A 17,020-nucleotide genomic window follows, 5' to 3' on the forward strand; every position below is an offset into this window, starting at 1 on the left:
CTATTTTGGTATGGATTAAATCCATCTATGTTATTAAAGTGTTTTAACACTTGTTGCAGTTGATTTGAGTGATGGTTTGGATATTTATCACTTTTGGAATGGTTCTGTCCAGTGTCTATTTTCCCCTTTCCCACAATCCTTGCCTGGTTTGGTTGAGTCCACATGACAGTTTTCTTTTCATAATTAAACGATTAATGTCTTGTATATATTTAAATTTTGGGTTGCTTGCACTCGCTCAGAAACAAAGTAACTTCCTCGCATTGGAATCACCATCATAGCTTCCGCAGTTATTGAGCTAGGTTGGGCTACAGTTTTACATTGTTTTTATAAGGAGGAAATTGAAGAAGAAAAAGAAGTACAAATTGGTGATTTAGCGATCTCCTGATGTGGTACTTTAGCGATTTATTCTGGCATATATTGGGTCACTGAAATAGGTGACCCTTATTGTCAGTAATTCTGTCTGTTTGTTTGGATGTTTGTTCGTTTGTCATCAGCATAATTGGTAGTAAACGTGGGCGGATTTTGACCAAACTCGGGTGGTAGGTACATCTTATGATCTCGTGCTTTGGAAATTGTGATGGTTGCTCGGGACGCTTTGGTTCCGTAGCAACAACCGAAAAACCTTCAAAATCGGTACTGTTCACACTAAATCAATTCCGAAAGCCATTATCCCACGTAGGGTTATGAAATTTGGCACGGATGATCTTCAGGTGATGCTCCATTAAATATATTCCGGTTTTTGTGATATATAGAATACTTTACCCGCAGCGCCCCCTACAATTAGGGTATGCGCAAAAATTGCTGAAAATTGAAGGCCCCCTAGCGACCAGGTGAGTGCATCGATACGAATGAAACTTTGCAGGTTCATGGTACTCAATGAGTACTACAACTTCGCCTCAGGAAGGACATATTCACCGATTTCGCTTAGGTCAGGGGTCAAAGGTCAATTAGTGCAAACATCGATAATATACGAGAGCTGGAGGTGCCTTCGCGCCAAATGCTACTCTTCCTAGGGTTATGGTCGGATGGTCATGAAAATTCACATTGTGCACAAACGATCGAGCCGGATTTTCGATTTCGATCTTTGTTCACCCACAGCACCCCCGCAAACTTTGGGGATTTCCGATTTCAAACCGCATTTTCGGTACTTTTCATTCAAATGGATACCGAGTAGTTATCAGTAGATGGAACTGGATGAGATTTGATATGCATAATGTTAACGCGATTCCATATCCGCAAAATGACATCCATTTTGCTCTATATCTTATAGTTTCCATGCTTGGCGACCGATCGCCGCCTACCGACTTGTTTTTAAGTCTTCGTTGCTCAGAAAATGCACAAGAATAAAAGTTATGGCTTTTAAACACATAACTTCACTCTATAGTAGTTTATAAGTGTATGATTGTGTGCAAATTTGAATGGATGGCCATTATTCCCTGTATCAGCCCTCTATATGGAGTCCTACCGTACTTCATGATACGTCTTGAAGCAACAGAAAAATATATAAAAGTACACAGAAGGAGAACACAAAGAACAACCACAGCCACCACACCAGCAATAACAACAACATAGTATAAAAGATCAATTTTTCACATGTTTCACTTCATTTTACATCCATCCTCATTGACACAGACAGACATGCAATAAGTTTGTGAAGTGTAACATACCATCTTTTTCTTAAACCCATCAGTGGAGTGATGGAAGGCATGCCTACTATTAATTAATTGAAATGCAAAGCAATGCTACTTGAGCATTGTATTGAGCAAATGTGTAATTGTCTTACCTGCTGCGGTGCTTTTGAATGGCACAGCAATGTGTGGTGTGTCGCCACGTCCAGAATTAAGCTCTTCATCAATATTGGCATCATCACTACTCGTGAGATCTTCCTGTGATATGATCAAATGGCCACTTGTGGGCAATAGCAGCTCCTGAGCCAACAGCTTTACAATGCAACTCAGGTTGGTGGAGGCAGAACTCGAGGAACCAAGAGGGTTGATGTGAAGGACTTCGGCATTAAGAGGACCTGACACACTCAGAAATGAGGAGACTTGCAGAAGCTTGTCTCCGAGCCATGCCGGACCAGGTGAACTGCTTTCTGTAGCTACAATGGATACATGGAACCAAAAGGATTCCACATACGTGTCCAAGTCAGTGAATCTGTTGGATATACAGAAAAAGGTAATCCATTTCCCTCCAAGTAGGCTCACTAGTACTTGTCACAATCAAGTGCACAATAAGAAGCCAAACTTTAGAAAAGCTTCCCATTATATTTGAGATTCCTTCCAGATTTCTACAAGATGTAAAATATTCTGAGATATTTGTATGGGCGCATAAAAATAACGTCTGCAAAATGGTAGAATATTGCTCACTTCCTCAACAAGTCCTGCCCTCCCCTTTCAGCATACATCCTGTATCCATCCATTTGGACCATACTCTGTGCAGAGCGTTGGTGCTGCCTAAGCAGTCTCCTTGGTTACATACACCATGTATGCGCATAGACTATATTCTCTCTTTACCCATACTTCAATGTTGTCTCTTTCTATTTTCTCTCTGATCATCTCACTCTCCCCCACTTTTCTTTCACTTCCATATTCTCAGTCTTTCTATTCATTTTGTCAATTGACCATTTCTCCCATCTCTCTGTAGACTGTGGAGGTGTGTGTGTGTGTGTGTGTGTGTTTGTGTGTGTGTGTGTGTGCTTAACATTGCTGAGGCTATTATACAAATAGACAGATAGATAGGTCATCAAAATGCCAAAATTACACCATAGTTGTTGCCATTATACAGAGACTTGCAAAATTATTCACCCCCCTCCAAAGTTTTCACATTTTGATGCCACCTGAGCTTATTTCATGATGCTTTCAAATCAAACTTAATATATAGAGTCTTCACAATCTACTCCAAAGTGATAAAGCTAAAATATGCAGATAAAATGTGAACAAGTTAGATTGACAGAGAAAATCAGATGATTCTCAGTTGCATAAATATTCAAACCCTTTGCCTAATAAACCCTTTAAATCACTGCAGCAGCAAATTATTTGTTTGAATGGTTACAAAACAAGTGCAATAGATTTCACCTGAATGTAATCAGTGGTTTCACTTAAAAATGAAACTCCCCCACTTATATAAAGAGTTTTAAGGTAAAACTTACCTGGTTAACCAACAAGACAAATGTGAAAACCAAGGAGCTTTCCAAATAAGTCAGACATAAGGTGGTGGAGAAGCTCCGTTCAGGAGAGGGTTATACGAGGATTTCAAAGTCACTCATTATCCCTTTGAGTATCATGAAATCCATCATTAAGAAGTGGAAGGCATATCATACTACCTGAATCATACTCAGCAGCCGAGCAAGCAGGAAACCGGTTCGGGATGTCACTGTAAATCCAACAAGGACTTTGATAGATCTGCAAAGCTCTATGTCCAAGCGAGATGGGGGTCAGTGTTCATCAATCAACAATATTCCGTTCCCTTCACAGAGCTAGCCTCTATGGACAGGTGGCAAGACAGAAGCCATTACTGAAAAAGAAGCTCATATGGAGTTCGTGAAAAGCATCTTAATGATCGTGCAGGCATGTGGAGAAACATTTTGTGATCATACGAGAAAGTTAAGTCTGGTGCAAACAGACTTAACATCACCCAGTTAACACCATACCTACTGTCAAGCATGGTGGTGGTAGGATCAGGTTATGGGGCTGCTTTTCATCAGCAGGGACTGGCAAGGTTGATATGATAGAAGGGACAATGGACGGTGCAAAATACAGGAGAATCCTTGATGAAAACCTGCTCGAGTCAGCCATGAATCTGAAACTGGGTAGGAGATTCACATTTCAGCAGGACAAGGATCCGAAGCACAAAGCTGAAGCCACACTGGAGTGGCTCAATAAGAAGAAAATAAATGTTCTTGAGTGGCCCAGTCAATGTCCTGACTTGAACCAGATTGACCATTTATGGCGAGACTTGAAGATTGCAGTCCATTGCCGATTAACATCAAACTTGGCAGAACTAGATCAACTTTCACATGAAGAATTGGCAAATATTTCACCATCTCACTGTGCAAAGCGAGTAGAGACCTACCCAAAAAGACTCGTAGCAGTCATTGCTGCAACAGGTGCTTCCAGCAAGTACTGACTGAACAGGCTGAATACTTTTACAACCAGTGAATTTTGATTTGTACATGTTTTTTGCAGGTATTCCTGAAATGTATATCAGTGTTTAGTTTGATCATTTCATTTATAGATAAAAAAAAAAGTTCAGTTGGAATTCACACAATTGTTTCTGCATTATTTTTAATTCATCGAAATTTGGCATTATTGGTCTGGGGTGAATACTTTTGCAGGCCACTGCATGTCGTTGAGTTTTTCAACGTGCCTTGACCTGTGTATTCTCCAATGTGCTATTTGCTGTTATCGAGCGTCGGAGCTGCCAAAGCAGTTTATTGGCTCAGAGTTATATTGGGTGGTTTGCGATTGTCTTCCCAGCAGTAATTAGGGAAGGAATTTGGAATTTGTTCATGTTGCTGGCGATAGCTCGCATAGTCTTCACGAAGAACAACATTGGGTCTTTAATGTCACTCTGCCTGTGAAACACCGGGATGACCGTACATAGCTGGGTCAGGGTTTGAACCCAGACGAGACACCATAGTGGCGAGTGTAAGGACCTTTAGACCCTCCTGCCAGTCCCAACCTCGGTATTAAAATCAATAAATTAAAATTTGCTCTGAGCAGAAAGGCCATGGCCCTTAGTCAGATAGTCCATCAGAGCCTGCACTTCAGCAGCATCTGTTCCTTTGATGTGTATAGAGATGCAGGAGAAGGAGAACCATGTTCCACACCACTTTCCAATAAAATGTCACCTGAATAGTCGAAGAAGCACCCTGTCTTCATCCAACAAAGGAGAGCCATTGTGTGTGTACTTTACTTCCCGGGCCTTGAAGTAGCAGTCAAAAACCTGGACAGACACACGCATTCTCTTTTGGCAACAGATTATGTTGTGAATGATATTCACTATTAATAAACAAATATTGATGAAAAGCTTATAAAGGCCACATAAGCAATTAGAAACAAGATTTCTACGATGACAAAGCAATCGCCAAGGGTAAACCTCCCCCCAACCAGGAGAGGCTTATCCTTGGCAATCACCCACGACTTACCATGAGCCCATGATCCGATGATGGCCATTTTATTTTTGGACCACCATATGACCTTGACCTTCAACATTTACAGATAGTGTAAATAAAGAAAATATGTCCCCATCTCTGGTCTCTCCATGAAACTCAATATCGTGAAAAACTTGGAGGAAAATTATTCAAGTTATGATCAAAAAGGTGTTTTTTGTTAATTCGGTCGCAATCTGAAAAAGTAGGTCAAGGACACGAATCATATATCAGGTGCACAACTTCAGTGCAGGTCCACTATGATGATGCAATAACATCTTGGAAGGCCAAGCGGTCTTTGAGATTCCGTATTGACAAAAACAAGTTTTTTTCAGACCGCCATTTGACCTTGACCTTTAACCAGGAGGGATATGATGTAAATGAAGCGTAATTGCGCCTTGATCAAAGCTATCTCGAGAGAGCAATTTCATTCTGATCGGACAAACCTAAGTTGAATAGTGGTGAAAAATGTGAAAAATGTTTATAATTGGGTCATGACCTTAAAAATTAGGTCAAGGTCAAAATATGTCAACCCCGCATAGTTTTTATTCCCATTATTGGTGTGAAATTTCATTCCGAACATCTCAGCCGGCTCCAAGATCCAGCTCGGACGTTGGCAAAAATGGAGAAAAACCGAGATGGTGGTTTAGTATTCCTCGGGGTGTGTGACCTTGACCTTCAACCCGGAGGGGTATGATGTAAATTAAGATTAAATGTGCCTTGCTCTCGGTTATCAAGAAAGGGCAATTTTGTTCTGATCGGACAACCTTCAGTTAAGTGTCGCTGAAAAATGTTAAAAGGTCAAGGGCAAAAACATGTCAATCACACGTACTTTCCACATTATTGATGCAAAATTCCATTCCACCTCATGGACCGGTTACCACCTCATGGACCGGTTACCACCTGATGGACATATCAAAGTGGAATGTACAAAGCCATGAATATATTAATCCTTCATGAACACTCACTACTGGCGTGAGTTTCCCGACGCGCTGCGAAATGGCCTCCACTTTCACAATCTCTACACGACAGGGGTCGTTAGGTGAGGAAGGAGCGGAGATGCGCAGAGCGTCGGGGTCCACGAACACCTCCCGGCCTCGAGGCACGGATATGCCGCTGTTGTGTAGGACAAAGGAGGTCCTCGCGGGTACGCAAAACGCACAGAGTGAAGCACACAAGACCAGCAAACCGCATGTGGACCTGTATTTTGTTTGTGTGGTCGGGTTGGAATTCATGTCCTCAGCTTGGAGATGAGGACCCTGAAAATCCTCAGCCGCGTTCCTAGCCCTGACAACAGAGCAGAGTAACTTGTATTGCCATCATTGATTCAACATCTGCAAATATACATCTGCTACATCTCCAACTACAACAACACACACCTTCGTTTCTGGCAGGCCAGGGTTAGTTTATGACTCAAGTCTTACACGGACCGGCTGGCCAGGCCCAAAGTTCGAGTGAAAAAAATCTGAGGAGGAATTTGTAGTTTGTTCAGCGTGCCGGCGATAACTCGCCGCTGTGCACGGAAGACATCGTAGTGTGGGATCTTTAACTTTCAGCGACCAGCGCTGGCAGACGGCTCCTCCAGCTTAACGTCCTTCCGACGGACCGTGCACACTTTGATCGGGACATTACTACCTCCAGTTACTACCTGGAGGAGGAGATTCCAATCCAGGTAAGAGAGATCAAAAGGTACCTTCAAGGTAATCTCACTTCAACATTTGGAGGCGGTAAATAATATTTGATTTTATTGTATTAAATTAATCACAATTACAAATCACGTGCACATTGGATCACAATGGGAAGGAGGACAATCAACAATCGAGCCCACGTGACGAGGTTGGAACGGGGGATCAGAGGGGGAGCGATTCGCATCATCCACTGCAGACGGACGGAATGAGGCTTCCTGGTGATTCGAGATTTTTTAGGATTATGAAGTGCAGTGCTGTTTGAACCCGTGAGGTTACCGGAGTGAAATGACACGCGGCCAGGTGGCCAGGTGGGGACAAACTTACTTTCAAACTGGAGTCACGGGCCCGAAATGGCTTCCAAGCAGCATGCACCCTCTTTTCCCTGCTTCGGCAACCAAGCAGGACATCCTCTTGTTTGGAAATTCCGCAAACGCGGACCAAATCACTTCCAGACGCATCGCTGCACAGGACTCCAAGCATTGGGACGGACTCGTGTCGCCGGATTCCCGGAGCAGACTTCCAAGTGGAGCGTGGATTCCTCTCGGATCGAGTGGCCATTTGGAGTATGCAGTCTGGTTTGGATTAACAACCGACATTTATCCCAAAGCTCAAGGTTAATAGTGTTCATGACCTTTCAAGGGAATTATGGTTTATTAGTCACCGTCTATTTATTACGTACGCATGGGGGGGAGCTAATTCTATTTGAGAAAAAGGAGAGTTGAGGAGCTTGGATATAAGGGAGGAGGGGATAATTATAGCAGTGGGTTCGAAGGAAGAGATAAATAAGGTGGAGATAGGAAAATTTTTAGTAAATTTTTTATTTTTTTTAGTAAATAATGTTGATTTTCCACATTTCAAAGTTGGCCTCCAAAGGCAGCCACCGACTGGGCATCCTCCGTTGCGCAGACAAAGTACTTCCTTGGCACACCTGAACTATCGCATCGCCTACAAGGCTTTCATCCACAGGTTGATGGAGTGCTGCTCTCCCCTCTGGGCTGGACCCCCTGCCTCACACGTTGCTCAGCTTGACGCCGTAGAAACCGAGGCCTTCAAGGTTGTTGGAATCTTAACGTGATGACGCGGGGTCGATGGGTCTATTATGTCACCATCGCAGACAGGTCGGTGGTCTCTCTGTCTTCAAATCATCTCCTTGAAGTCTGGCGATGGCTTTGCGGTTCGGGTGGTGGCTTGGGATCCGAGGGTCCTGAGTTCAAGCCCCGTTGGCCGCTGGATTAACACCGGGGGTGGGGGGGTTGACTTAGTCAGTCATCCTTCCGAGGTTGGCATAATGAGCACCAGTGTACTGGTAATAGGGGCACTGCATCAGCGGCACAGAGGCACCCCAAACCAATGATGCAACCAGCAGCAAAAAGGCTGTACAGGAAGGGAACACACATCTTTTCTGGTCTTGCACCCTTTGCTCTTTCCATGCTTTGTTGCCCCCTCAAGTTTCTGCAGGGCACACGTAGTCTACCATCAACTCCCTTGTGGTGAAACTACCAAAATCCAGGATCACTGCTCACCTCCACTCAATTTGTTGCACTTTTTTTCGCACCTGTGGAACTGTTGTGTGTAAGCAAAGACATCCCACACAAAGGATCTTTCGCTCACCTGCTTTCATCACGTCTCGTGCTCCACACTCCACAGCCTGCTGACGTCACTTCCAGTTCCGCCTCATCATGCACTCCTTCATATTCATGCAACTCCCAACACCACAGGAATCAACTTCCAGACTCCATTCAATCTCATTGTTCCCTCCCGGTCTTCAAGACGGCTGTTCCCCAAACCAAAACCATGATCTTTTCTGCACTCGTTAACCCTCTCCACCCCAATTCCTCCTCCTTACAAATTTCCAGTTTCCCTCCTGAGTTTCCTTCTGTATCCATCTTGTCCACCGTGTGCCTCCTCTCCTGCCCCTCCATTCCTCCCCCACCAATTGCTTCTCCAAGTCTCCCTCTATCTTGGCCTTATACTCTGCTGTTGGTGTTTCCCCGCTCTCTATGCTGTTCGGTCCTGATCCATCCAATGTACAGTACAAGCTTTTCCAAGAGCCTCGACTATGTACATAAAAAATAAATAAAAATAGATCACATGGGTAGTCGTTGAAACTTGTACCCAAGAAAGATTTCTAGTCTCAGAAGAGGTTTGGAGAAAGGGAGGGCGGAGCCTTTCTGATGAGGATGAAGAGGGTTGGAGAAAGGGAGGGAGGAGCCTTTCCTATAAGGATGAAGAGGGTTGGAGAAAGGGAGGGAGGATCCTTTCCTATGAGGATGAAGAGGGTTGGAGAAAGAGAGGGCAGAGCCTTTCTGATGAGGATGAAGAGGGTTGGAGAAAGGGAGGGCGGAGCCTTTCCTATGAGGATGAAGAGGGCTGGAGAAAGGGATGGCGGAGCCTTTCCTATGAGGATGAAGAGGGTTGGAGAAAGGGAGGGCGGAGCCTTTCTGATGAGGATAATTCATTGTGTAGCGACGTAAATGATAATACACACATTCAAAATGACGTATCAATGCGAGCGAGGTTTCGCGCATGCGCTGCGTGTGCTTTCAGTGACTCCGTTATGCTTGCTGGACACTTTTAACCTGCTGTTGCGAGCGAGAAATGTCATTCAAATAATCTCTTTAACACCACTTTCAGCATTTAGCCGAAAGAGTAGCAATTTAAAAATGGTTAACCATAATTGTTCTGTTCCTGAATGCAAATCGGACTCACGATAATATAGGAAATATGAGAAATATCCGTTGATCAGAGGAGTCGGGTTCCTGTTAATACAAGCCAGCGGTGACAGGAGATATATAATCACTTGCCTACCAAATACAGCACTGGAGTATAAGGAGGAACCCAAATAGATAAAGAGGACATGGAGTCATCAGGAGGAACCGAGATAGGATTCGGGTTTCGGCTGCTACAGCTTTACCCTCAAACCCACACAGGCACCGCCAAGTAAACCGTACAAAAACTATTTGCAAGATTCACCACTCCACAGGTAAAGAAAAAGAAAGAAAAAGAAATGGAGGACAAAAAGAAACCATGCACACCAACAGAAAGCGCGCGTACACACGCACACACACACACACACAACAGAAATACCTTACTACTTATCACCACAGAATGTAATTCAGCTTAGTTTAAGAGATTCTCGAGGTTATGGCATGTGCGGAAATGAAATAAAGCCATGAACGCTGGCAACTCCAGGCATTAATAAGTATTGCAATGTACCCAGCGATTTGTAGCTATGATGAACAGGCATTTGAGAATATTAATGGGGAAAGTGAAAACAAACAAACGTAATCATTAAGAAATCATTGCAGCTTCTTCCAAATCAAGGCATGGTTGAGCAAGCCAAAAGGTGGCCTCAGACCCCAGCGAGGTTACCCAGGATATGCCTTAAGACTCGAGAGAGCGAGGTGACCGAGGATGCGCCTGACTAAGGATATAATTAAATAAGGCCATTAATCATCTTCAAAGGCGGCATTTTAATGAACCCAAACACACAATTTTCAGTCATGCACTTCCGTGGAGTTTTCTTAGAATACATGAAAAGTTTCAGGCTGATACGTTCACGCACGCACACACACGCGCACGCACGCACGCACGCACGCACGCACACACACACACTAGTACAGATGGACATTCCACAGAATCCACCCCCCCCCTCACAACCCCAATCCCCTGTATGTTTCTTCATTCATGTTCCTGTCCTTTTTCATCGTTTTCCACCAAAAGCAAGGCTCATGGAAGAGCAAGGTTAGTGGGGCTAAAATTTAGCATAACCAGCAAGGGAATAAACAAACAGGAAAGGAAAAGAAAGAAAGAAAGACACAGAGACAGAGACAGATCACATAACATCATGAACCATGTGACGTACAGAGTAGCGGTGCTGCCAAGGGAGTTTTCTTGACTGGAGTTAAACTCAAGGCTCCTTCCCTATCTGGGGCTCTCGGCAGAGCTGGCCAACATCAATCATCCTGGTCGGGTCAGCAAATCCCCTCGGCCCTTCCTACATGGCCTAAGAAAGGAGGTCAGATCAGCTGATAACTGCGGGGGGGGGGGGATGGGCCTCAACTTGCATTGTCTTGTCATGTTAAAGTATTCCCTTCAGCAGCTCAGTCAGGAAGCTACCCTGGGATGGTATGGGGAGGGTGGAGGCCATCAGGCCTATTTCAGTGCTGCTATATGGCAGTAAGGGGCCGAACCCTGGTCCCACTCGGCCCCAAGTGGGATCGGGCTCTCCCCCTCCCCCAGCCTACATTCCACAAGTGCCCCACCACCCCAACCCAGTGGTCTCACCCACAATGGCAGAGGCAGAGATGTTCGAGTGGCGCAGGTGCTTTGGAATGGAGGAATGGGCATCAATGCCACGCCCTGGCTTCAATCGCCCCCGCAAGCATCCGAGAACTTTCAACACATGGTTTGCAACCATCGCGGCATGACCCTCCACTTGCACCTTAGGTGTGGCCCCCTTGAAAGGGTCAGGCACAAGGCACCAGCGGTCACCATCCGATCAAGAAGATCATCTGGATGGCCATTATCGTGGAGGGCTGGCCTGCGAATGGTTTGCGCATGAAGCTAGTGCGAAGGCAACAGAGGGTGAATGTATCCTCCCCCAAATGCAGCAGCTTCCACCCACCATCTGCCACCTGGTACGGCTTGGACATCACTTCCAGATCGGCATATCCATGGGAGCCGTAAAGCAGTGATGTAAAGTAAAGATGTAAAGTTATCTATGCACTTAAAGGTAGGGCATGGAGGAAAAGATTGCCTGTCATCTTTGAAAGTTGCCAAGACATGGGTGCTGAGGGCTGCTGAAGCAGCTCATGATAGGTCTTGGAGGAAGAAGGCATTGACAGATGATTCTTGCAAATGCAAAGTTTGCAAAGTGAGTGCTGACTGTCTGGTGAAAATTCACATGTCCAAGAAGCAGGTGTCTGATTCCGAATTTGAATCATGTGTTGGAGAGGAATATTTGTTGCATGTGGCAAAGGCTTCCATCGGTGAGTAGCGTCGATATCTAACCCCTAACTGGAGCCAGATGGTAGATTCCAGTTGTGAAGGGGAAAGTCGGGTTCTCTTGCCTGAAAATCTTGAGTGACAGAGGCTGCAACGGAGTCGTGGTGAAGGAGTTGGTGAAGGAGGACCAGTTTCTCAGAAAGTTTAGTTACATGCTGTTAATTGACAACACGGTGTGGAGGTCAGAGGGTGTCAATGGATAATATTAAGGTAATACTGCTTACTTGACAAGTGTGGTTGAAGTCCAGTGGTTCCAGATACAATCTACGATCTGATCATTTGTAATGCACCAGGAGTTAGTGAACCAGACAATCTGGACCCAGCATGGCTGGATTGTGTAGTGACCACAAAGGATGGAATGGAAGGGTGATCAGCTGGCTCCTCTTGTGTTACTCGAGTCTAAACATCCCAGTGGTGATAAGGAGATGAACTTCATCACAGGTAAGGACTACTGAGGCAGGATTATCAGCTGCCGACTTAGATATAGTGAGCATTGTAGTTGTGGTACGGAGTGAATCAACCATTGAGGATGTGTTCAATGAAAAAACTTGTCAGAGCTCGGCACCTGCAAACCCAGAAAATGGGGACGGATATGATGTTTGGCCGGCATCTCATGCATGCACAAAGTGAGGAGGTTAGGTCTATAGTGGATGAGTATCAAGAAATGTTAACCAATTTGTCAGGGACTTTTCGGGGTGGGGGGAGGGGGGGTCAAGTAGCTGGGTGTGCCGTGCCACATTTGGTTTGCTAAATCAGCTCATGGTTGGAGGATTCTCATCTAGTGTTGTGGATCGATTGACAAAAGGACCATCATCATTCATGACACACAGTGTTGATTTCTCCAATGGCTCTTGCAATCCTTGTAATTGATTGATGAAATACAGTTTCCCGCATCCTTGTCCCACGTACATGCTTCCTCATCTTTAGACGCATTAAAGGCAGTCAAACATATCTGCATAAAACAAATAATTTCATTTGACTTCTGTGGAAGAAATGCACTCAATTTCCACTCAGGTTCAGCATACAAAGGAGAATGTTTAATTACGTACACAAGTGCACATACAGGAGAGAGAAAAAAAAAAAAAACCACACCAATGCGAGCCCTAAATATGAAAACAGGGACGAGTGGAGGAAATGATTGAACAAGCAGGATTAAAGAGAATAGCTTTTCATCTGCGAAAGAGTAACTATTCCCACAGTTCAAAATCAAAATAACTGTTTTTTGTTCCTGGGAAAGGAGTGAAACCGTCTAAACAATGTAGGCAAACCCCAAGTACAGCCAATCAGAAAAGAGCACAACAGCCCCTTCAAGGTTCCCCAGGGTTTGGAGGTACAGACAGTTACACAGATCAAGGGAGTGAATCATTACTTCGGCACGTTCCCAGCGTTGATAAAGAACAACATTACATTGACTGGCGCTACTCACCGAACCTTGGCAACTTTTACAATGCGTCTACACAAAAAGCCGTTACGTGCATCATATTCATTAAATTTGTGAAATGAATATAAAATATATAAAGTTATGTTTTAATAATGTACTAATTAATATACTTAAATCTTCCTAGAACTGATGCAACACATCCAGGTTGTTAAATAGTTTTAATCAGAAATGACAAAGCAATATCAACTGAAGGCAGATGGATGTTTTACAGGAAGCAAATGTAACGGTAAACATGGTTAATCATGTTTACAAGGGAATCCCCTTAAATGCAGCATTTTACCAAAGTTGAAATAATATTTTATGAGTGGAGAACAATGTCTTTATTCATTCACACTTTGGCCTGGCAACACCATTTACAAATGCTTAAAGAGGAAATCTTTGACACTTCCTTTAACATTATGATCTTCACTTCCTCAGAGCTATAGATAGCCACCAGCTCGGATTGAAAGTGACCATCATCGTGCTGATGGGTTATTGTAAACATTTGCAAACACCCTAATAAATATTTTTTGTTTTGCATAACATCACCATCACGTGTCAAACACAACTCCACCTTTTTGCCGGGAATTCTCAGGAGCGGTTGAATGCAACACCATGTTCAAGAGATGATGTGCCTCTGCTTGCAGTCAGTGAAAGAGGTGCTAAAGTTGAACTTCGCATTTCATGTGGATACAGAGCAGGGATGTAGAAATGTTAGAACAAAGTGAAAGCATCAAGAGTGAAACATCCCCAATTTGGCGAGGACCACTTTAGCTCATCTGAAGTTGGTAAGCTCACGTGTTGCACCATAACCACAAGATTAAGGAAATACTTCCATCTTTTGTCAATTTGTAATGTCCCCCTCCATGTTGTGCAGTCTCTTACTTCTCACATCCTGTGTCTGTATTGGTCTGCCTTCGGTGGGGAATGCTGCAAAAGTGGGTGACGAGCTTGGGATCCAGTGCTCTCAGGAAAGAAGGTTCATCATTCTTGGGTGGGTTCCTGCACTCCAGCTCCCCAGCTCAACCGACCCAGCTTTCAGAGCCAATCCTCGTCCTGAAGTAGTGTATCTGGCTTAAGAAAACTCTTAACGGGACCCACGTTGCCGCCTCCAGGTGCAGGTCACGTCACCGCAGCAGGGGGAGGTCGTAACCTGTGTGAGTGTTCCCACCAATTGTTCCAACACTCTGTGTTTGAGGCTTGGTGTGACTTGCAAATTAAGCAGTCACTGATAACATTCACGCAACGAACATTACTGTGGAGCTTTCCCATTGGTATAATGTATACAAATTGGCATCAGATTATCAGCAAGAAAAATCCATCTGGATTACCAATGACCTTTAAAGAGTGACCAATGTCTGCTATCCCAGGTATGGCCTGTTGGTGGCACCACCCTCTTTTTGGAATCTTGGAATGTAAACACAAAAAATGCTGCTTTTAAAGTAGTGCTGCTCACATTCTCCAATCAGAATAACCGCTCATTTGTATCTGGAGATTTGTATCCCAAGTTAACAGCTAGTTTTATCAAGTGAGGAATCAAAGCAAACTAGCATTTTTACCAGCAGAAGATAATTTTATTATACACTGAAAATATACATTCAAATATTCACTTATCCTTTATGTATATATTCATTCCACAGTTTAATGTACAACAGCTCCAATAACTAAAATATTCACACAACTGCATCTTTACAGATGATAATACACATTCCAAAATGAGGCAACAACAACAACAACAACAACAACAAATCCCTAATGCAGCACCACTTGTAAAATGCAACCGCCATTGAAATGTGTTTAACACTAAATGCAGTTCAAAAACCTGAGCAGAATAACGGATTGGAACCATGTGCAGATGTGGCAGAGAAGAAAGCAACTTTTGAAAGGAAAACAATTCTAGGCCTTAGGATTTGATGCAAACCAATGACACAAAGCTATGTTTTTGGGGTTTCCACAGTTCAACGTGGCCCTGAGTACCAATGATGTGTGGCACACAAGACCAAGAAAACAAACAAACAAACAAACAAACAAAAAAATAACAAAGGATGAGTCTCTTTCCACCAAGCTCGAAGCACAGCTAACCTGGTAAATCAGCGAGCACACCCGACAAGTCTGACGAGACCATCGTAATGGTAAGAACTTGAACATGGTCTCAAAACGTATCTGGAGCACGAATTTGGCATTAAAAACAAAACAAACAACCCCCCCAAAAAAACAACAACAAACATTATACGCTTTCAGGCAAAACAATCATTGGCGCGTTACGTCAAAATATTTACACCTCACTCGAGTGACGGTAAATTCAAATCCAAAACATCTTTGCACCACCCTCTGACCATACGTGCAGAAAGTCATGGCATGCAGCAACATGGAAAGCAGAGGGCTCTGATAAAGGAGTGTTTCTCGTCGACAAACACACAACACCGATCTTTTGTAATGGCGGTTTAAGATGATTCTGTACAAGGCGAGACGCTTCCTACCCGGTGAGAATGGAGCGCTGCAGTGAGCTGCACTGCGAGTGTGTTATACTGGTGATTAAAAAGAAAAAAAAACCGCAAGTGGTGAGCATTCCCAAAATGCATTTGGTGCTTCTGTTCAGCTATTGGACCATGAGGAAAAAGTTGGAGTCGACGCGTAGACAGACCGTCTGCGCTTCGACGCGGTTGTCAATTCACGACTAAGTTTTGTTTATAGAACATTGCAACACCCCAGATTAAAGAAAGAAAAAAAACAAACAAACCAAAAACCACAAAACAATCCCATCTGTGCATCCAAAGTTCAAACAGTGGGCCTTCTCTGAACGTGCATTCGAGGTAATACCCCGTCGTGAAAAATTTAAATCCCTACAACAACAACAACAACAACAACAAAACAAGATTCATCTCCACGATATAGCTTCTTTCCACAATAATGAAATATTAACATTCAACACGAGTTATTTCTGAGCACATGCAGCACTGTGAAAGAAAAATCAAAGCATTCCTTTGTACTAAAATAGAGCAAAGATAGAAACAAATGTTTCAACTTGGGGAAGAAAGATAAACATAAAAAACACTGAGGAGGAGGGGGAAGATGGGAGTATGGGGAGGATGGGGGCTGGGGAACCCACACCAAATACTCTTCCGTTCCCAAGATCACAAGACATTAAGATAGTTGCCCGGTATGGCATCCCAAATGGACAGCACGACATCCGAATAGTAAGACTCCGCAGAAATACATTCAGGGTGGTTTGCTCACCAAGACAACTATTTTCGATGTTTTCGCAACTCTAAATGTCCAAGGTGATCAACTCCATTCAGGACGGAAACTCTCTCACATTGCTCGAAAATCTGACAACATCCATGGGCCATATAAGCAAACTGCAAAACATTTGCCGTCGCTCGAATCTGTCTTACTGTATTCCTATCATCCATCCTCATTCATAAAACCCCCTTTTGTCAAAATTACATTTTCCTCGTCAAGCAATCTTACGCGTCTGAACTCTCAGATCTACTCAAAGCAATGGCAAGTTCCAATTCTTCCTGCTCTTTTTGTCTGAGTCGTTCTTGCCGTGCCTGCTCCACATGCTCACTTTCCCGCTTCGCCCAAGCCAGCTGCTCGGCCTCGGTGGCAATCTGATGATACAAAAACACAAGTTATTGAACAGAATATTAGTTACTTGGATTGCTTGCCAATGTTTGTTACAAGGACCACGCGTATGAATGTTTCTAATTTCTTAGATCAAGATGGGGGAAATCACGATGGGCGGCAAAC

General features: G+C 43.9%; 1 protein-coding gene and 1 pseudogene across 6 annotated transcripts in view; both read right to left on the reverse strand.

Annotated features, from left to right (window-relative positions):
* The window catches only part of LOC147024976 (FRAS1-related extracellular matrix protein 1-like), a 127,656-nt pseudogene extending 120,258 nt beyond the window's left edge, over positions 1 to 7,398 (reverse strand). Inside the window, exons 1-5 of the transcript XR_015059657.1 lie at positions 7,165 to 7,398; positions 6,727 to 6,800; positions 6,121 to 6,439; positions 4,853 to 4,947; positions 1,784 to 2,157 (exon numbers count right to left, since the gene is read on the reverse strand). The product of XR_015059657.1 is annotated as an FRAS1-related extracellular matrix protein 1-like (transcript). The remainder of the gene's footprint in view (positions 1 to 1,783; positions 2,158 to 4,852; positions 4,948 to 6,120; positions 6,440 to 6,726; positions 6,801 to 7,164) is intronic.
* A 7,421-nt stretch (positions 7,399 to 14,819) lies between these two features.
* Positions 14,820 to 17,020, reverse strand: part of LOC147024977 (uncharacterized) — a 196,278-nt gene continuing 194,077 nt past the window's right edge. For all 5 annotated transcript variants that reach the window (XM_085885471.1, XM_085885469.1, XM_085885470.1 and 2 more), the window contains one exon: positions 14,820 to 16,881. In XM_085885471.1, the coding sequence (XP_085741597.1) occupies positions 16,735 to 16,881 (147 nt within the window). In that variant the 3' untranslated portion in view covers positions 14,820 to 16,734. The remainder of the gene's footprint in view (positions 16,882 to 17,020) is intronic.

Source organism: Eptatretus burgeri, chromosome 6, assembly GCF_056783735.1.
Source record: "Eptatretus burgeri isolate ZD-2024b chromosome 6, Ebu_testis_v1, whole genome shotgun sequence".
NCBI classification, from domain to species: domain Eukaryota; kingdom Metazoa; phylum Chordata; class Myxini; order Myxiniformes; family Myxinidae; genus Eptatretus; species Eptatretus burgeri.